Source organism: Salvia hispanica, chromosome 4 (genome assembly GCF_029641045.1).
Source record: "Salvia hispanica isolate PSC_SH4W2 chromosome 4, Shi_PSC_v1, whole genome shotgun sequence".
In the NCBI taxonomy this organism is placed as follows: domain Eukaryota; kingdom Viridiplantae; phylum Streptophyta; class Magnoliopsida; order Lamiales; family Lamiaceae; genus Salvia; species Salvia hispanica.
The window spans coordinates 48668251-48689780 of NC_142695.1; the positions used below are offsets into that span (position 1 = coordinate 48668251).

Below are 21530 nucleotides of genomic sequence, written 5' to 3' on the forward strand. Positions count from 1 at the left end.
ACATCCAACAGAGCGAAAGAGGAATAAAAACAATAAAATACTACGCATCACTTGATGAAATTCAGGAAGCTTGTTACTACCTCTATCCCTGAAAATTTGATACAGTTTACTATTTCGATCCGTCCCTGAAAATTTGATACACTTCACTTTTATCATTTTTGGTAGTGGACCCCATATTCCACTAACTCATTCCTACTCACATTTTATTATAAAACTAATACTTTAAAAGTAGGACCCACATTCCACCAACTTTTTCAACTCACTTCCCATTACATTTCTTAAAATCCGTGTCGGGTCAAAGTGTAGCAAATTTTGGGGGATGGAGGTAGTAATAAATTCACTCCATTCACTGGTGCTGTGCAAATGCAACCCTAAAATTAATACTAGCATTCCTATTGTCTTCACTCTTCCCCAACAAAGAATTGGCCATCCTACTCCACCCCCTTCTGCGCACCGCCGTCCTACCGACGCGACTTCCATCTTCTTCTTTCCGTATCCACCTCATTTGCAGGCGCAGCCGCGCGGCAATCTTCTTCCGCCGCGAAAGGGGGCTATTGCACCAAACAACCGCCACTTTCTTGTACTAAATTGAGGTAAATTTTCGGTTACCCTCCGCCCTCACTTGTACACTGCCTTTAAAATGTTCTGTTAGCTGCTGGAGTTTTTGAATATGTATGAATTTCTGAGAGCATACCTATTTTATTGGAAGATATGTGTAATGATAACAGATAAATAAGCACCTTTATCAATCATATTTTTCAAATTCTTCCGTTTATTGGAAGAGCGCTGGTGGTAGCCTTTATATCTGTGTGTAGAAAATTGGGGATTTTTTCATGTTCTTGGTTATCCTTCTTGAATATGTTGCTATTGTACCAGTGTGGAAGTGTACAATCACGATGGCTGGATCTGATTCACAACACGGAAATACTAATGAAATGTCACTGGAGGATATCTTGGATGGCACTTCAGCGAGAACAAGACCAATGAGTTATGATGAGATAATGCGTAAAAGGAAAAACAAGGGAGATACAGCTCACCAAGTTTCCAGCAGCTCTGGTGCAGTTGATAGTGAATCAGCTCAAGAGAACATGGAGAGAGCATCTGATATTCCAGAATGTCTTCCGCGAATAAGTGATGATTCGAAACCACTGGCTGAAAGCAGAAACATAAATGATCATGTGAAGGTAAGGTCTAGGAGAAAATCGGATGTTAACACATCTAGAAAGAATGAGAATTCGGTCCAGGATAATGCAGACCAATCTCGATATCCTGATGCTAAGTCAAAGGACAGAGGAGACAGGATTCCGAGGCGCGATAGAGTATCAGATGAAATATCTGAGGGAAGAAATCATGGCAGCAGAAAAACAGAAGACCTATCAAGAGTTAGTTCTGATAATGGACTTGACAAGAGGAGGGATAGTGAATCATATAAACAGGATAGAGTTTCTGAAAGAAGCAGAGTCAAATCTGAAATAGTAAAAGCACAACCACATAAAGATGAGAGACAGATTCACAGAAAGAGGAAAACAGATGAGCAGATACGCAGTGATTCTGATCATGAGCATAAGAAAAGAGATGTGAGAGATGTTAGGAAAACAGATAACTTAAATGCCAGAGGCAGAGAGAAATCTGTAAAGGAAAAGAAACGCAAACATCACCCTGAAGAAGATAAGTCTAGAGGCAGGGATAGTGTTAAAAAGAATGATTCTGTAAGAAAAGGGACAGAACCAAAACGGACATATCTTGAAGGATCAAGGTCAAAAAGAAGACGGTCGCAGAGCAAAGATCGTGAAAAAAATGTAGGTAAAAGATCTCTTTCACATTCACCAAAGGCTTACAAGCACACATCGAAGGATAAAAGGGAGATGGCAGAACCATCATCTCATTCTACAAAAGACAAATCAGGAAGAGAACACTCTAATGTTGATAACAAGAGGATGCCCAGTACTGGATCAACTAGTCACTACAGGCGTAATGCTAATAATTCGAGTGGTCTTGGAGGCTATTCACCTAGAAAGAGAAAAACAGAGGCTGCTGCTAAAACTCCTTCCCCAACTCGTCGTTCTCCAGAAAAAAGAGCTGCTGGATGGGATTTGCAACCTGTTGAAAAAGAGAGTGTGATAGCTACATCAACTCTTTTCAATTTGAATGCTACAAGCCAAAAATTATCACTGTATAATATGGAGTACCCTGTGGTTCCTCCTGTAGTGAAGCCTATTGGAATTTCTCTCCATTCCATATCTTCACAGCTGCATGCTGTTGAGTCAATTCAGCTAACTCAAGCGACAAGACCTAAGAGGAGGCTTTACCTAGAAAACTTGCCTGATTCAGCATCTGAGAAAGATTTAATAGAGTGCATTAACAAGCGTTTGCTGTCATCTGGTGTTAACTATGTCCAAGGGACCCAACCATGTATCAGCTGTATAGTATGTGTCCATTCGTTTTCTTGATCTATTAATCTGTTCTGCATGTTCATTATTAGTTGAACATTCAGCAAGCTCTTGCTCTTTTTGAACTGCAGATACATAAGGAAAAGAGTCAAGCTCTTTTAGAGTTTCTGACCCCTGAGGATGCTTCTGCTGCTCTTTCTTTAGATGGAATGTCATTTTCCGGTTCCGATCTTAAACTCAGACGCCCCAAGGACTATGCTAATGTAACTGTAAGAATAATTTCCATGCTGTTCTCCATTCTTATTATAAGCGTTGTTCATAGTATGGTAGATGCTTCTTTCTATTGAGTGATGACTAATGTTTGATAAGTAGATCACAAACTCAGTATTATTACTTGATATTGGTGAAAAGTAATTTTGTGTACTTGCATTTATTTGCATCTCATTCCTAACCTCTTATTGGCATACATGATTTACCTTTCTTATTTGCCTCCTTAAGTCATGTTTGTTTTACTTTCCCAGAGAAGACCCCTCATTATTTTAATTTATTCATTTATTGGCTTGGATGGTACAAAATAACAGAAATGTGAATTGTGCTACTCAAAACTGTTGCTTATGTTACTAAGATTATTGGAAGTTTGGAACTGATATATAGATGAAATGATGAATAAAAATGTATAATTTGATTTCTCCCAAATATAATACTTCAAACCTTTGCTTTTGTTCATGAGATGTAAATCTTTTGTAGGGTGGCGATTGACAGATCTTGTTTTATATTGAATGACTGGGATGAAAGGATGAAATTTCTGCTAAATGAACATCATGATTTGGCGTTGGCTTTTGGGGAACACTTTTTTTTTTGTTAAATCACAATTAGTAATTTACTAATTTGCCAAAGATTTGTGCATTCATTACAAAATATAGCCTTTGCCATGTTTAGGAAATATGCTCTGTATCGTACACCTCTCCGTGTATAAGTTGCTCTGAAACTATTAATCTTGATATTCCTCTTTTTGTGCTCCTTTCTTTCTTGCACACAAACTTCTTCATCTTAAGCTTTGTAGGATGGTATTATACTGAGAAAACTACTTACCAATTAAGAAAGTGTTTTCCATTACTATATTCTTTTAGTTTCTAAGGTACACTGTCATTATTATTCCATGTAGCAGGTTTTCAGACAGTTCCTATTTTCATGCAGACTGGTCCCTCTGACAAATCTGTGGGTGTTGTTGATTCAATCAGTGACATTGTAGAAGATTCACCCCACAAGGTATGCTTTGAAGCAGCATAACTTTCTACTTCCGCAGGAGGTGTTTACTGTTTAAAGATGCTGCTTCATGCACCAACAAATATTGTTCATAATCTTCATATAGGTTAAATATTCATTATGGCTTCAAATGTAAGTGTTCTGCTGGAAACACTGCTTGAGCTCAAAGTGAAGATCTATAACGGTGACCAGAAAACTAACATGAGTCTGAAGCATGTTTTTAAGTGATAAAACTTAGTCAGGGTGAAGCTCTGAACTCTAAAGATGAGCTGCTAAGCTGGTGGCACCAGAACCCTGCTCCTTCTCTCATATTCATTTATTATGTGTCGGAATTTACTATTGCTTTTATTTTACAAGGAAAACTAACTCATAATTTATACTCCGTACTATGTAACTAGTTATTGAGTCACTGAAAAGAATGAGTTAGAACCTTAAGTTACCACATAAGATATGAACCACTCGTATATATATCCAGAGTTCACTCTCATCTATGACACCCATATTCAGATGGCTAAGTCTTCTGGACCAACCTCTCTCTATACATTATCTGGATAAGGTTGTTTTCTGATTTTCTTATTGTTTGTTATGCTGTATCAATCCTTACTATTTGTAAAAGATAATACAGAGTGTTTGTTAGTGTATGTAAATTGTGTACAGTGGTTCTCTGTACGGTCTTACTTTTTATTCTTCTCCTGCTATTACTAGTTTACCAGTGAATATTTCCATTTTCTTGACAAACTTTGGCTTCACTTTTCAGATCTTTATCGGTGGCATATCAAAATTACTTTCTTCTAGAATGGTAAACTCACAAGCAATCTTGTTTTCAGTCAGACTTCTTTTTTGTTTTATTATGTTGTATCTCACTAATTTTTTAATGCTCTTCAGCTTTTGGATATCGCTAGAGCCTTTGGACCCGTGAAAGCATTCCACTTTGAGTTAATAGCTGATACAAATGAACCATGTGCATTTCTTGAGGTACAAATTTAAGGGTTGAAGAAAGTTCTGCAATGTACTCCCTCCGTCCCACAATAATATGCACTCTTTCCTTTTAAGTCTGTCCCACAAGAATATGCACTTTCTAATTTTGGAAAGTCTTTTCTCTCTAATGAGGTGGGACGCATTCTCCAATAACAATACTTTAATTACTTTTTCTCTCTACCTCTCTCTTACTTTACCAATTTTACATTAAAACCCGTGCGAACCCAAAGTGCATATTCTTTGGGGACGGAGGGAGTAGTAACTAATGCATTGCACAGAGATAAACTAAATAGGCAATATTCTTGAGTCTTCGGTCTTTCAATTTTTTAGGGAGTGCTGCATCTTAAACTTGACTTCTTTCATTTATGTTCTTTTAAATCTCTCTCTCTCTCTCTATTGTGTATGGTGAGAAACTAATTGTTTATCATCTCAGTATGTTGATCATTTAGTGACTTCAAAGGCATGTGCTGGTCTTAATGGCATGACATTGGGCGGACAAGTCCTAACCGCAGTACTTGCTACTCCAGAACCTGATTTGGTGGGTGTATTTTATCTCTATTTGCTTGTTCACATTTGACTGAAGGTTAAAGGTTTTATTTTTTCCTAGAAGTTTCTCAAACAATCATTGGCCATTGTTTTGTTAGGAAAATGCTGGAAAATTGCCTACTTATGAGATCCCTGAACATGCAAAGCCCCTTATCAAGAAGCCTACAACCGTTTTAAAGCTGAAGAATGTGGTAGTGTATCTTATTATGTTTATTCCAATTCACGTTCTAATGCTAATTGATAAAACATAGTATGACCACTTCCCTTACAATTTGCAGTTCAACCCTGATGACCTCATTTCATTGTCCGAATTGGAACTAGAAGAAATATTGGAAGATATAAGGCTGGAGTGTTCCAGGTTGACATAACTAAATGGTCGAGTGATTCAGTACTTTTTGTTGTTGCTCTACTTTTCTTACCTTTCCTTTATATTGTAGGTTTGGTATGGTGAGATCTATTAATGTTGCCAAGAAAACAAATGCTGTTGGCACCATGGAATTGAATGAGATAAGTAACAGGAGTGCTGGTACTGATGCATATGACTTTCACTTTGCAAATAGGAGACATAGAGTCGAACAACCCAGTGAGAGTACATCTGGGGTTAGAGAGTTAGAGAAATCAGAAACTCTGGAGGCCCCAACCGAACTGGAGAATAATATTCGGATTTTGGAAGAAAAAAATGGTTGTGATAGTATTACTGTCTCATCTGATGTGTCAAGTGGATCACTTGAACCCGATAATATAATTAGCTCCATGGTGGCTGATGAAAGCTTGTCTAATGAGATAACTGCCAGCAATATTGCAAGAGATGAAGTATGTGAACTACCATTCAATGGTGAAGATGCTTCTTTCAAAGAACCTGCAAGCCAATTAAACCTGGGAGATTTTACTGGAGAATCTGGGAACCAACAACATACGTCAGATACTGAGCAGATGACTAGATGCAATAATTCCAGTTCAAGTTCTGTAATGAACTATGAACTTGAGAACAAACCATCTACCAAAAACTTGATAGAAGACCATAATGCAGAACTGCAGAGATCTGAGCAAGCATTGGAAATTGAAGAGAGAAATGAAGTAGTAAATGTTGAGTTGGACAGCATTGACAGACAACAATTGGATGCTCCAGAGGAAGGTGATAGAAATAATGTTTTTGTGGATCTTGGGCATATCTTTGAGCCTGGCTCTGTTATTCTAGAATATAGAAGATTGGAAGCTGCTTGTGTGGCCGCACATTCTCTACACGGACGTACATTTGATGGGCGTGTTGTGACTGTGGAATACGTTGGTCATGACTTGTATCAGATGAAGTTCCGCAGGTAACATAGCCTAATGTAGTAGAATGATACGGGCATTGCTAGCTGAGGGTGCAGAACTGAGGTGAGAAGCCAGCTTTTGCTCTGTTAATATTTTGTTATTCCAGTTTTCGTCCCATTTGGGTTCTCTGACAACCCACATGCAGTGCTCTCACCATCTGGCGCCATCTTTTGCCATTTCCATGACTAAGTAGAATGGTTGACACTTGAAAGTGTGACATCGTTGATTTGTCATGTATAACACTCATTACTTGTGTTTTTCTGCCAGAAGTTGGGGGCAATATCGTTGTATTTGTAATCTTGTGCCGGTTCATTTGTAACCAAAGATCGAATGTTCTCTAAAACCATGAATTTAGGCCCGTTTCCATATTTTCTCATAGTGTGTGTATGTAGTGTGTATATAGTGTGGTGTGTGTGAAGGTGCTCAACTTTATAACTATTTGGAATTCCAATTATGTACTTTTGATATGTAATTCAAATTGTAGAACCGAGAGAAATTGGAATTGTAATTCAATTATAAATCTAAATATTTTGCAGTACAAAACTTTGAATTTGACAAGCTTAATTCCATCATTGCAGAGCCTAAATTTGGTTGAATTAATTTCGCATTTTTGTAATCTTATCAATTACTACCACCTATGACAGATGGGGACTCATCAAATTCAGAATCCAATCAATCTGCACTGGCAACTTTTCTAAACATGTTACCTCAGAAACTAGACGTTTCCAAACCACGAGAATAACATCTAACTACTCTAGTAATGGTAAATATAGTATTTTGGAATGAAACGAACGTAACAAACAGCAGCCAAGTTTCACATGAAAATAACCATCTTGATAGAGATAAAAATAAATTAATGAAATTAAAGCTAAAGCCTTTAATTTCATTGATCGTGTAATTCTTGTCCCACTCCCCAGTGATGCTTTTTTTTTTTAGAAAAAAAAGACGGTTTCAAATTCTGCACAAGGATCGTGTTCATAGAATGAGAAATTGGTGTTCAATTATTTATAAATAGTACAATGATATTACAACTATTAAAACGAAACATAACGACTTTTGAAGGAGAATATTGGTGTTTTGTTAGCATGCCTTGAATCCATATAGTTTGCCGCTAGCCGAACGGGCGGATTGCTCCCGGCCCGACGCTATGATATGTTTCCGTTTTAGACTTTAATTGTCTTATTGGGCCTAGCCTGTCGACGCTATGATATGTTTCCGTTTTAGACTTTAATTGTCTTATTGGGCCTAGCCCGTCGTCTGTGTGCCTTATAAAAGTAGGACACATAACTATGTAATCTGAAAACAAATACAATCTGTTCTCCGTTTTCTGCCCGGACATAGTCAATACAATGTTGGTGAACCACGAAAATTATGTGTCACTTTACATTTCTGTTTGTCTCGATTACAAAATTGCTCTATTCTATCTCAACATGTTCAATTATTTATAAATAGTCGTACTAAATTATGGCTACATATAGATTATAAAAGTGAATTAATTTAAATTAGCCAACAATAACATAGGGTTATTCTCTATAACATCAAAGTTATCAAACCGTTTAAATTAGTAGTAGTATTTTGTAGCAGGTTCGGCAAAGTTTATACGTCTATTTTGCTATGATGAATAAATTTCAGATTAACATTCTCACACCCAACCGGGTTCCTTATAGTAGTAATAAGCAAATGCTTTCAGTTAATTACCTTTAATATAATTTAATTGTTAAATAATACACCAAATAAAAGTTGGTGAATACCCAGATTGATTTGCTACTTCTTCTTCACCATCTCGCTCTGCTCTCTGTATGACCTTCCAGTTTATTACCTTCCCTCTTTCTCTCATTCTCTCATTTCCCACCTTCCATTTCTAATTCCCCCTTTAATAGTAAATTTTTTAACACGGCATATTCCATTTCCATCCAACAGTTTTTTGCTGCATTGGAAAACAAATTTGTGCCATCAAATATTTTCGCCCCACCATGCAAAAAAAAATTTCTGGCCTTTTCCGTTTCCAGCGCCTTCATAGTCCCTCATGTTGACTTTCTTTTCCTGAATATGTAGAAAAGAGTCTCCTTTTTCATGGGTTTTCTGATCCTTTTTGATCCCGTTAATATTTTTATTTAACCCCGCCTCATCATTCATCTTCGCCCATTAGTCTTATTTTTTTTGTTTCTGATTACAATTTTTGTGGAAAATTTTCTAGTGGGTGCATTTTTGTTGGGTCATTTAGGTTAATGGGTTTGAAATGGATCTGAAGGGAGTGCACTGAAATTTGAGATTTTCTTTGTTTTGATTATCTTGATTGCCTTATTTTCATTCTCAATTGATCATTTGGGAAATCAAGAATGGATCATGTCATTGGAGGAAAGTTTAAGCTGGGGAGGAAAATTGGTGGAGGATCTTTTGGGGAGCTTTATTTGGGTAATTTCAATAACTTTTTGTAGCTTTGCTTATTGTGATTGGTATTGTAAGTTTATATAACATTCATATTTTCATTCAGGAACACATACACAAACTGGTGAAGAAGTGGCCGTGAAGCTGGTGAGTGATTCCCTTTTTCTTTATCTCCAATAACATGAAACATACTTTTAATGGTGATGCTTTTTTTAATATGATTAATGATGTGCTTTGTGTAGTCTATTTTTTTTTTTAACTTTTAAAATTGGATGTATCTTTGATCAATTAACACACAAAAAAAATGTTTCTTTCAGGAATCTGTTAAGACTAAACACCCTCAGCTTTATTATGAATCGAAATTGTATATGCTTCTTCGAGGCGGAAGTGAGTTTTTCCCATGGTTAGTAGTTGGTGGTGTGAATACTTCAGAGCAAGCTCTTTAATCTGTAGTTTGTTTTGTGAAGCTGGGGTTCCCGAGCTTAGATGGTTCGGAGTTGAAGGTGAGTACAATGCCATGGTTATTGATCTTCTTGGACCAAGCTTGGAAGATTTGTTTAACTATTGCAATAGGAAGTTCTCACTGAAAACAGTTCTCATGCTTGCTGATCAATTGGTGAGTTTGAGTCCACTGCAAAACGTATTTTATCTGCTTGTTTGAAGCTGTTATTTGCTCATCACCTCTTTTTGATTGTAGATTAATAGAGTGGAGTTCATGCACTCCAGAGGTTTTCTCCACCGTGATATAAAGCCAGATAACTTCTTAATGGGCTTGGGACGCAAAGCGAATCAGGTGGTTATGGGTTCGTTTTCAGTTGAATATGCATAGCTAATACTCTGTTTATTGTTATTTATCTTTAATCTACTCAAGATCACTTCTTTTACTATTGAGTTTTAAAGGATGTTGCCAGATATTGAGTACTTATTCATTTTCACTGTACCATAGTAAAATTTTATAGCAGTAGTAATGCCGTATATTAAAGGATTCATTCATCCATTAAAGCTAATAATTTCTGAATGAGTAGTAGTATGGTATCTGAGCGAGGCTGTTCAAGTTTAGCCTTCCGAATTAGAAGATATATTGAAAAATGAGATAAAGATTTCATGAGATACTCTTGCATGCCTTAACCTGCTGTAACTCAATTTAATGTAATTTTTGTAACAGGTATACATTATTGACTATGGACTTGCAAAGAAATACAAAGATCTTCACACTCACAAGCACATACCATACAGGTGTTTACTACTTGATCAACATTATCGTGTTCGTCTATTTTACTTTTCTCATACTTGCCTGCACATCACCTCTATTAGCGTGAGTTTAAGAAAGAGAAATGTCAAATACTTACTTACTTGGTTGGATGAGTTCCCAACATTCAGTAGGGCTGCCTAGAGCTTTGTATTTGATGTTGAATTCTGCTTGTGTAAAAATAATCAAATACTTCCTCTTGTTTTACAGGGAAAACAAAAATCTTACTGGTACAGCTCGTTATGCTAGTGTTAACACTCATCTTGGAATTGGTGAGTGCCACAATCACATACCATCCTACTTTTACTTATTTTTATTTAGTTTTTTTTCAAAATTTTGGAAGAGTATAGGAACAAACTTCGAGGACATCTTCTTTCTACTTAAATTTTGTATCTAATTTTTTGTTTCAGAACAAGGCAGAAGGGATGATTTGGAGTCTCTTGGCTATGTCCTCATGTATTTTATCCGGGGAAGGTTAGTAGAATGGCATCTAGATTTCGACCATTCTTCAATATCCAGCAAACACAATCCTAACTTTAAAAAAAATTAAAAAAATTATTGTAGTCTTCCCTGGCAAGGACTGAAAGCGGGCACAAAGAAGCAGAAATATGACAGTATCAGTGAGAAGAAGATGCATACAACGATGGAAGTATTGCAGCTTGCTTTAGCTGGTTAACTTTATACTAGCATTGTCCAAAAAGTGAATTATCGTATTATGTGTATTTTTTTGGCAGGTGCTTTGTAAATCCTACCCATCCGAGTTTCTATCATATTTTCATTATTGTCGATCATTAAGATTTGAAGACAAGCCTGATTATTCATATCTGAGAAGGCTTTTCCGAGACCTATTTCTTCGAGAAGGTAAAAGGATCCGTGCTTACATATTTTGTACTCTTTTTTGTCTTTCATGGTTAGTCTTATACACCAGGGATTGATTTCCTCTACTGTAACTGTAATGATTTTTGGTTGATGACTTGTAATTGAGCAGGTTATCAGTTTGATTATGTGTTTGACTGGACCATATTGAAGTACCCCCAAATCGGATCCAGCTCACGGACACGAGTGAGTATTCACATTCACATTTTTCTTCACAAGAGGCTAGTTTATTGCAATAGTAGCTCGAATCTTGAATGATTTTCTATATGCAGCTAACTGGGAAACCACCTGCAAATGCTGGACCATCTTCAGAAAGGGTGGAAAAGACACCAGGTATGTGAGGCTTCTAGTCACCTGATGTTTCACGACAAGCCAATATATTGAAAGATGGGTGGTTCATTATTTGGTAATCAACCCTCAAGTTGCTGTTGATTATAGCCCTAATGGCATAAACCTACACTGCTGGCACACGAACTTAGTTTTTTGAGCTAGTCAAGTGATGTTTTTCAATTAGACACGGGAGTCATTCGAATTGTATTCAATGCAATCAATCTCCTAGGCTGATGAATTGCTTCGGAATTGCATGATAGTGAAACAAGAAGCTCGAGAGAGACTTTCTGGTGCGGTCGAGGCATTTGCCAGGAGAAACGTTGCTAGTCATGGAGATCACTTGAAACACAACAAATCTTCAGAGGATGTCCCATCATCCAAAGATGTGGTAAGGCAGTAGTAATTCATGGAAATCTTTTCATCCGATCCAATAAGTTGATAAATGTTAGTATCTGTTTTGATCAGCTAGCTGATACTGAGAGAGGGCGAGTATCCCGGAATAGTGCCCCAAAGAGGGCAGTGGCATCCGGCAGCCGGCCCAGCACTTCAGGTGGAGGTCGCCTGACAACCACTCAAAGACTACAGCCCGGTGCTACAAGAGGCGTCCGAGATGAAACTCTCAGAAGCTTTGAGCTGTTGACAATTGGGACGGGGAAAAGGAAATAGTGGAAATGTCGCAGCTCTGCACAGTTTTATCTGGGGACCAAAAACGATTCCCCGTTGGCCTTACCTGCCTCACAGGTCCATGGTTTGGGATCCCAGTTCCCATTACGGGGCAGAACATTAGTTAACGTCGTCGATATATTCCGTCATCATTTATGTCTCTCTTTCCTTTCTTACCTTGTCTAGTCATATGCATATTGTCATGTAACAGACCAGGATGACTATGTTAATGCCATTGGAATTATTTTTATATGTAACATTCATCTTATAAGGTTCTTTGCTGTGCATCAAATTGAAAATAAAGATTTATTTTTTTCATCATAGCCTCCACCACTTGTGCACTTACACAATACTAATAAGAATTCCTAAATGAAAATAGATTAATTTTTTTACAGAGAAACTAAATGATAAAAAAAAAATACTTTTAAAAGACCAAGACTGAAATGGTGCTGTAAAACCAAAATTGTGAGTTTCAATTTTACTGTACACGAAACACCAAATGTGTATTGAGCTTTAGAACAATGCAAACACAAACATTTAACTTATCCTAAAATTGCACCCAAAGCATCTTATTTCACTATATTTCGATATGGAAAAAGTGTATAAATAAATTTATTGTTTTAATTTTGGTGTGTCCATTCTATATATGTAAGTTTTTATTTGAATCTTAATATGTCAATTCTTTTTACATAAATATAGGTTTTAGGTTTAGGGCTAAACTTAATTCGATTTGTTTAGTCTCTGCCCCCAGCTTCGCTTAATTGCTTGCAATTTTGAGATCGATAATGAAGGGAGAAGAAGAGAGAGAGCGAATTCCAATAAAGGAGAGGCCCGAATGGGCTGATGTCCGGCCGGTACCTCAGGACGACGGCCCGAATCCGGTGGTGCCGATTGAGTACACCGATGACTTCACTGAAACCATGGATTACTTTAGAGCAGTATACTTGGCCGATGAGCGATCCCCGCGCGCACTTCACCTCACTAAAGAGGCCATTCTTCTCAACTCCGGCAATTACACTGTAATTTCTCTATTCTCATTCTAACTTTGTCCACTGCAACTGGAATTGAAAGGATGTAATTTGATTTGATACTATTTAACTACTGATTTGATCGCTTAAATCTGGATACCGTTCTCTTTCTCTATGTGTATGTGTGTTCGGATTATTGACCTATGACTGCTAACTTTTGTAATTGAACATCTGTAAGCATAAACCTCTATTTGTAGCATTATATTTCAGAAGTTTATATAATACGGAAATTCTGAGAGGAAGGCTCTGCTAAGGACTTATGCTTTACATATTGCTAGTTGTTAATGTCCAAGTTATTATTCATGTTGTTATTCTTCGGTTCAAGGTTCTGAATTTTATACATACAACTTTGAAATCTAATTAGGGCTAGATGGGTGTGTTTTTATGCTTATTTGTTGTGGGCTGACTGGTATTGTCTACAATGTGTTTCATTAATGCCCTTGTGATTTCGTTTCTACTTTGTTAGGTCTGGCAATTCAGGCGTCTGATACTTGATGCGCTTAATGCTGATTTACATGAAGAACTGCAATTTCTTGACCAGATTACAAGAGAAAATCCCAAAAACTATCAAATTTGGTAAACAATGTTATTATACTGTTCATCTTTGTCTTGCATGTCTAAATGAGTTTTACAATTTGATGGATGCTTAAAAAGCACTGGTATGATCAGATAATTACTTCTATTCCATATTGAATTGAATCCGGATGGATGTTTTCTTACTTTATACTGGGAAGAGATATTGCTTATATGGCACCCTGCAACTTAGTGTAATAAGAACTTGGTTAAGTTATCTGATATTTGCAGTTGCATACATACAAAACACATAATACAGTGGTAGAAACCTATAAGAAGAGTTGAAGACTCACTACCAGAGTTGTCAAGAACTAAAGGGTAAATATATGGGAAAGTTCATTTCGAAGTTCCTGAAGAATGACGGTCATCACCACTGATTTCAAGAACCAAAAAGATGAATATTTAGAATATCTATTTGAAGCTCTTTTTTTCATTTTTGTTTCCAAAATTCTCTGGCTAAGACCTTCCATCCAATGATAGTGTGCTTCATACGCCCGACCGCCCTATGGTTATAACCAAAGGCTTATAGTAAAAGAGTTGCTAATGATATGGGACTGCTGAATCCTGAATGATGAAGATTTTTCAATTGTTTATTGATTTTAATCATGTTGGATGATATTGTTAATCACTGAACTTTTAGGCATCACAGACGGTGGCTTGCTGAGAAGCTTGGGGGACATGTTGCAAGTAAGGAGCATGAATTCTCCAGGGAAATATTCTGTAAAGATGCAAAGAACTATCATGCCTGGTCCCATAGGCAGGTCTGTGTGTTGTATTCATATTTCCTTGAAGATAGCAAAGAATCTCATGCATAGAACTCATCCTTTATTGTATTTCGCTAGTTAAAGTAAAAATTTTGTATGCAGTGGGTTCTTCAGGCTCTTGGAGGATGGGAAGGTGAACTTGCCTACTGCAGTGAACTTATTGAAGCCGACATTTTCAATAATTCTGCTTGGAATCAGGTATAATATTTATTTTGCTGGCATTTGGGTCCTGTTCAACATATTTCTTTTTGAGTGGTTAAAATGGCTTGCTTTCTGATTGTTGTTTGTATAACCATGTATTTTACACACTTGAATCTTGACTTTTGATAGCCTAGTGGTTTATTAGTTTAGAGGATGTCTGAAAAAATCGTAGGCCTATAGCTAGGCTTGTGAAATGGGTAAATATAAAAGAAAATGCAGTCGTTATACCAGACTATCAATGAGGCCCTGAATACTAGCCCTTGAGCTAATCAAAAGAATTACAGTTACTGATTGAACTGATAAATTTACTTCCTGGTATTGATTTGTTTAATTTGTACTATCATATTTTTGCAGAGATATTATGTTGTAAGTAAATCTCCTCTCCTAGGAGGGTTAGAGGTTATGAGGGACTCTGAAGTTGCTTATGCAATTGAAGCCATTTTAACCAAACCTGAGAATGAAAGCCCTTGGAGATATCTCCGTGGTCTTCACAAGAATGATGGTAACTCTTTGGCCAACGATCCCCGAGTGGCATCAGTCTGCTTGGACGTTTTGACGGGCAAAACAGATTGTATTCATGCTCTGAACATGATTCTTGATCTTCTTTGTCATCGCCATCAGCCGAGCAAAGAGTTGAAAGATGCTGTTGATGCTGTGTCTCCAGACCCGAATCTGTCGGATGTTGGCTTAGCTGAGAAAGTGTGTTCTATCTTGAAGTTGGTCGATCCCATGAGAGCAAATTACTGGGAGTGGCGAAAGAGCACTGTTCCTGCTCAAGATTAAACTATTCAGAGTCAGAAAAGATTTGTCTTTTTTAAATAGAATGTATAACAAGCTGGTTTTTATTTTGGATTTGTCCACCTCTTATCTCTCTATTATTTATGTGTATTAGATTTAACTTCTTTGTCATTCCACCCCAAATCCTGCAGCTCTGCATGTTGTGCTCAAAGGCCAACCAACATCTCTCTTATAATTAACATATACAATCAAAATTGCAATGGTGATTTTATTGGTATAAGTTAGAAAAATAAACATGGATTGATTCATGAGTTTTTACAGGATTTTTCTTGAAAAAACAAAAAAAATGAGTAGCTCCTGATAATATTAGTACAATGCTAGTGTCCAAAAGAATTAAGAAAAACAAATCTTGATTAAGAGAAGCACAAAGTGGTTTCTTGTTCATTGATGTGCAGCAGAAGGTAAGCAACAACTTAGAGGAGCTACAAATGGACACCGTCATGAAGATTTCATATTGTCCAATCCACAACTCGCCTGCACCAATCACAATATTCATATCATCAAATCAAGATTTTGAGGTTAGTTACATTAAATAGCATAAAAGTGATGTTAAATGAACTAATGAATTTGGTTTGTGAAATAATCTTACAAGAAACTTGTGGATCTTTCGTAGGATTGGTGAGAATTCCGTGCAGAACTTGTGCATATCGCCATTGGTGTCACCGGCTGTGCCTAAAGCCTCCATGAATTTCTTTCGGTCAGGTGCAAGCTTCAGAACAACCTTTTTCCCAACAAGAAATTAGAGGTTTTTCTTTTATAACACAGTCGGACTTTAAATTTAATGTTGCAATTACCGCAAAACTTGAAGAAGCAAGCCAACCATGCCATTCCTTCAAGGTTTTGGCATATGCGTCGTTATAAACTTGTGACATCGACCAATCTTGATGCTCAACTAGATTGCGGAATAGCTCAACTATGAAATCCATCGCTCTGCAATCGTATATATTAACCTTCAAAACTAGTACATTTTCTTTAATGTGTGAGAAATAGAAATAGATATAGAAATAGAAGAAAAAGGTTGCACCTGGTGAGCCAGAGGAGTCCATTGGTGCAACTGGAAGATGACTTGGCAGTTGAGGTTTCAACTTCAGCTTGCACCAAGGTGAATAGGTAATTAAATCTTGATGGATTTGAATCATACTTAGACTCCAGCCTCTACACATTATTCAAAAATTGAACCCTCTTTATTTACACTATATCAATTGTTTTGCTTCTATTTTTGCTTAATACTAAAAGTTTCAGTTGTTTAATAAACTTAGTAGCATCACAACATCAATGTTCTTCATATACGCCGGCATTTAAAAAGTGTTTTAACGAAATTACCAATAGTCTAACATGTTAGTTTTCACTTGAAAATGACCCAAAAAATAAATTCCGGACAAAATTGGCCATGGATTTTCGGCTAGTTGCCAACATTGTTCTTGGCTTGCTAGCATGTCCAGCGTCTACAGAAAATCTAGGGCACTTTCGTTCGGAAATTTATTTACCGGATATTTCTAAGATGTTGGGTGTCTTTTGTCAATTATCTTGAAGTTGTGACATTTTGGTTAAACACTAAAACATATTTACCCTTAAAATTTATTACTATGTCAAAACACAACATATTTGTAGATGGCCAAAAAGAAAGAAAATCTTACCGATATATTACCACCAATGTCAGATTTAACCACTATCATCGCAGCGCCAAATTTATCTATTATTGTAGAATGCAAAGAAGTTAACTCGTATTCTTGGTAAAAAAACAAAAAGATAAATCTTTGATTATAAAAAAAAGTGTAAATATTATTGATTTTGTTCAAACATTTTATTCGAAAATGTAGGAGCCAGGGTTCCCAACCCGATACATTTTCAAAATCAGTAATTTAGGATAGAAAGAATATGAAAATGGAAAATGATAAACATAACAACAAATGAAAGGGACCTAAAATTGGCAAAACAAGTTTGCAGACATCCAAGAAAGGCTTGGTCATCAGATCTCCATGATCAGATTTCACATGTTTTAATCCTTCCACACAACAACTGAACACACTACTTTCCGCCATTTCTTTCTGCAAAATTCAACAAAATCCAGATCAATATTTTGCCATTTAAAAAAAATATTGCTGTGGAATTCATTGATCAATCGTAAACATGTGAAAACTTTAGCAAAAAATTCATATACCAGAGGATGGGGATCAAGAACCGATCCTGAGAGAAGTGGATTATTTATATGAGGTTAAAATTCAAATGAAATATTCTTGTGGAGTATCATATTATTATTTCCACTAAAAGAAAAAAGAAATAGAAAATGGGAATCCATGTTGCTAGTTGGTCGGAGTGCCTGGAGGATCGGATTTTCATCCAATATTCACATCATATCTTTTACTTTTATATATGTTACGTAGTAAAATAAAACATGCATGCATAACGTAATTTAAACATTATATTAGTTCTCGACAATATTATTGGCTAGATTCTCTATTTTTATTGCTATTAGCTAGACGAACTACTAATTAATTTAGGTCTTTGTCACAAACCATAGACATGATAATTCACCAAGTATAAACCAATTGCTTTTGTATTCAATTTTACATTATCAAGTAGTCCAGCAAAATTAAATCCAGGTGGTGTGTCTAGTGGCAATGTTTTTGTGACGCGTAGATGAAATGGAAAAATTCAATTTCCCAAGATGGAGTTTTCCGGCTAATATGCGGTCCAAAAATCCTTAAGAGGCCTGAGAGTGCGTCCCTCCTCTTCCACAGCAGCTTAAAATTACAAGATCTGGTACATCGCCGTCCACTTCCAGCAGCCGGCGAGTGCTTGCTTCAGGGATTGCTCTGCTAACTATTTCAAATTCTCCAAGTTATCTGGAGCCGGGAATTATGAAAATTAAGTTATTTTGGGTAGATTTTTGTAATGACAGTTGATGATTTGAGGAAGAATGTCCTGTAATTCTGGAAGAGCCAGAAAAGAATTACAAATGAATTCAACTTCTGATATGTTTTACTCCATATTAGATGACAAATGTTAAACAAAGCAAGCTTTCATTGAGATAACGAAAGAACCAAAACAAACGGAGAATAACGAATGATCAAAGAAAATCAGATGATCAAAGACCAAGTATACGGTGTAATATTTGTAATGTGACTAAAATCCAGAGTTGTTTAAACCTTAAACACATGTATTAGAAAACTAATCTGGCGACAGAAACATACTCTTGTTTTGTGGAGACCCAGTTTAGACCCTAAAACATGAACAGATCTACATCTTGAATTAAAATTATGTCAAAATTGTTCTATTATCAATTTTATAAATTCCATAAACGTGACCCGTTACCACTATAATGCAAGACTCTTTTTTTTTTTAATCTAAATAAACATTTATCAACGTAACAACCAAAACATATACCAAGCCGGACTAGAATTCAGCGAATCTGAATCGATTTTTCATCTTATTGCAAAATCAAACCAAATGTAATTAGAAGGTCAACCGACATAAACCGAACAAGGCATATTGATTCAATCATATTTTGCTTACATAGAACGTTCATTCAAAATATGGTGACATAGAAACTAGCTTGCAAATAGGGCTCATAATGTAAGATCTTTCAGAAACATGGAAAATGTAAGCGACGGTCAAAAACTGGAAAATAGAGGTCCTCAAGAGGTCTGTTTGTGTTCCTCCTCTGCGGCAGCTTCAAACGTCTCACCAGCTACAAGTTCGGGTACATCGTCGTCGTCATCTTCACCAGTGCCAGAAGCTGTACCACCTGGTGCCTGCTTTTGGAACTGTTCTGCTAACTTTTTCAAATTCTCCAAGTTATCCGGACCTGAGAATTACATACAGTAAGAAAGTTTTAGTAGAGATTTTCCAGAAAGACACCAAAAGAAAGAATAAACTGCACTTACCCAACTGGTTGATGATTTGAGGAAGAATGTCCTGCAATTCTGAAAGAACGATAGAAGAGTTGCAACGAATTAAACTTCCATATAGTAAAGGTTAAAAGACTAATGTTGAACAAAGCAAGTTTTCTTTGATACAACAAATGTTGAGTTGAACATAACAGATATAGAATAACAAATGATACGCATCAAGAAAGAAAATCAGACGATCAAACGAGAGAAGTACTGTACATAGAGCCATATATGTGTAATGCTGGCCGTAAACAAGTCATGTTAAAGCCGTAATCTTTTTTGAGAGGGTCTTTAAATCTTAAATCAGCTATGTAAAGTAGGTTTTCGAGTCAACATAACCAAGTAAACATACTCTTGTTCTGAGGAGTGCCACTAACAACCCAGGTGTTGGCAGCAACAGATGCTTGGACTGAAAATAACAAAAAAAGAAAAATTAGAAAAAAGGTTGAAATAACAATTCAGATGAGAACGTGAGAGTATTGCATAAAATTAAAATCCCAGTAGCTCATACCCTTTGGATTGACAAACTGTATAACTACATCTTCCTTGAAAATATTAACTTCCTCGATTCCAGGTATGGCGTTCACTCCTACTCTCTTTAAGGTACTTTGAAGCCTTTTGTCATCTGTTGTGGTCGTTTTGTGTACAGCCTTCTTCTTTCTGCAAACCATAAATAAATGCTTTTGTTAAAACACAAACAGAGTAAAGTTGAAAGGATGCTTGCTCTTCTATAACTCATAGTCTTGTCTTGGCAACACAGTCAAAACTATAAATAAAAGTTGCTGCACATTATCAGGACCAAACCTTCTCATTGTACCCTTCCCGCCGGTGCGGACCGAACCGGCCATCTTCATTAATTTTTCAACATTCATCTGTAAAGAACAGCATAGAGAGTCAGATAAAACATCATAGTCTGTAATGTGTGCCGGTTACATATATATCTACAATAACTCAACACACCAACAAACAGAATCGCCATAACGAAGTCGTCCACAGGACTGCCTCTCACTCTAACAGTAATTCAGCACACATATAATATAATATAACAACAATAGACAAACATTTACAAGAACTTATAACCACAGCAATAAAGATCACATTTTGCAGCTAAAGGAAGAGCATCTCCATCATTTCAAGTGTAAAGATCACATTTTGCAGCTAAAGGAAGAGCATCTCTATCATTTCAAGTGTGCAAGACCACGAAAAAAGCACAAGTAAGAAAAAATACAATAAATAAAAGGGGACAACACAACAGAAATCATATGATGAGCAAATAATTACCACGCAATCAGAAAATAATGGGTACATGATACGCGCTTGATCCAAACATAAACTACAAGACCATCGCCTCCGACGAGAAATAAACCAACCAATCATGCCAAAAATTCTTATTCAGCGGGAAAAGAAACAAATCGCTAAACACCAACAGAGAAGAGAAGGAATACACTGATTTACAATCAAGGAAGTATAAGCAGGGTTTAAAAGTAGAAAACCTCCAGCATCGCCTTGCCCAACAGTATTAACAAAAGAAAGTAAATTCGAAATAAAACAAAACGCAAGCTGAAAGTAAATCTACATGCAAAGAAGAGAGAACGGCAATTACCTCTGCGAAAATGTGAAGAAGCACTGTGGAGAGAGAGGGAGAGGTGCAAGTGCCAAAGAGAGGATAACCAAATAGTAAAACCCTAGCCCCAAATGCAATTGCAAGAGCACAAACACGCTTTCTATGTTAATAGTCGCAAGTTTATTGATTACTAAAAATTTTAAGGGACATATTGGTCCCTATAATCATAAATTTAGGCTAAAATTTGTTATTTTCAAGTATTAACATTAAAATTGGACTAAAATATCATAGATGTACATTTTTGTTTGTTATTTTCATCAATTACTATATCCTAATAGCTAATGTGCATATGGCTTTTTATCTTACACGTTTCATAGTTGTCCACGTAAAATAAGTTATTCTTGAAGATATCTATTTGGATTGAGTTAGAAAATAACAAATACTATAGAATGTAAAATTTATGATATTTTAAATAACTTTTACATAGAAATTACCAAAATTTAGCCAAAGTTTGTGATTTTAGTGATCAATATATCTTATTTATAAAAATTTCCTTTGCATAGCATCGTAGATCTAACCCTTGAACTTTGTCAATTATATAAAACAACCCTACTTATTTTGTCCATTTTAAATTTAGAATAGTGTTTAAAATATATTAATTGTTTATTTAGATGATAGTACTAGTATATCATTGCGAATGCAATGA

The 21530-nt window shown here is 36.2% G+C and overlaps 5 protein-coding genes across 6 annotated transcripts; 3 read left to right on the forward strand and 2 right to left on the reverse strand.

Annotated features, from left to right (window-relative positions):
- Positions 1–377: 377 nt before the first annotated feature.
- LOC125194104 (uncharacterized) lies at positions 378–6865 on the forward strand. The gene is made up of 10 exons (XM_048092145.2): positions 378–593; positions 877–2426; positions 2522–2659; positions 3588–3659; positions 4414–4455; positions 4542–4631; positions 5068–5172; positions 5279–5371; positions 5459–5538; positions 5618–6865. The coding sequence occupies exons 2-10, from the start codon at positions 897–899 to the stop codon at positions 6501–6503; spliced, it is 3036 nt and encodes a 1011-aa protein (XP_047948102.1). The 5' UTR covers positions 378–593; positions 877–896; the 3' UTR covers positions 6504–6865.
- Positions 6866–8229: 1364 nt separating this feature from the next.
- LOC125191864 (casein kinase 1-like protein 10) lies at positions 8230–12279 on the forward strand. The gene is made up of 14 exons (XM_048089291.2): positions 8230–8912; positions 8992–9032; positions 9203–9272; positions 9353–9501; positions 9583–9678; positions 10051–10121; positions 10345–10406; positions 10545–10608; positions 10699–10783; positions 10869–10995; positions 11123–11196; positions 11283–11343; positions 11601–11728; positions 11806–12279. Exons 1-14 carry the CDS (start codon positions 8837–8839, stop codon positions 12004–12006), a joined length of 1305 nt encoding a protein of 434 aa, XP_047945248.1. The 5' UTR covers positions 8230–8836; the 3' UTR covers positions 12007–12279.
- Positions 12280–12633: 354 nt separating this feature from the next.
- On the forward strand, positions 12634–15467 carry FTA (farnesyltransferase A). 2 transcript variants are annotated; one of them, XM_089056390.1, is made up of 6 exons: positions 12634–12651; positions 12742–13022; positions 13498–13607; positions 14245–14365; positions 14471–14566; positions 14924–15467. In XM_089056390.1, the coding sequence occupies exons 2-6, from the start codon at positions 12789–12791 to the stop codon at positions 15350–15352; spliced, it is 990 nt and encodes a 329-aa protein (XP_088912516.1). In that variant the 5' UTR covers positions 12634–12651; positions 12742–12788; the 3' UTR covers positions 15353–15467. The 2 variants fall into 2 exon arrangements, with proteins under 2 accessions (XP_088912516.1, XP_047945221.1); XM_048089264.2 differs by lacking the exon at positions 12634–12651 and having other exon boundaries at positions 12695–13022.
- Positions 15468–15556: 89 nt separating this feature from the next.
- LOC125191841 (glycolipid transfer protein 1-like) lies at positions 15557–17595 on the reverse strand. Its single transcript, XM_048089265.2, has 7 exons — positions 17529–17595; positions 17289–17415; positions 17005–17060; positions 16392–16522; positions 16162–16297; positions 15957–16088; positions 15557–15841 (listed from the first exon to the last, which is right to left on the reverse strand). The coding sequence occupies exons 2-7, from the start codon at positions 17407–17409 to the stop codon at positions 15806–15808; spliced, it is 612 nt and encodes a 203-aa protein (XP_047945222.1). The 5' UTR covers positions 17410–17415; positions 17529–17595; the 3' UTR covers positions 15557–15805.
- A 1246-nt stretch (positions 17596–18841) lies between these two features.
- Positions 18842–20993, reverse strand: LOC125191618 (nascent polypeptide-associated complex subunit beta-like). The gene is made up of 6 exons (XM_048089010.2): positions 20864–20993; positions 20065–20132; positions 19772–19920; positions 19613–19669; positions 19255–19293; positions 18842–19175 (listed from the first exon to the last, which is right to left on the reverse strand). The coding sequence occupies exons 2-6, from the start codon at positions 20130–20132 to the stop codon at positions 19006–19008; spliced, it is 483 nt and encodes a 160-aa protein (XP_047944967.1). The 5' UTR covers positions 20864–20993; the 3' UTR covers positions 18842–19005.
- Positions 20994–21530: the final 537 nt, after the last annotated feature.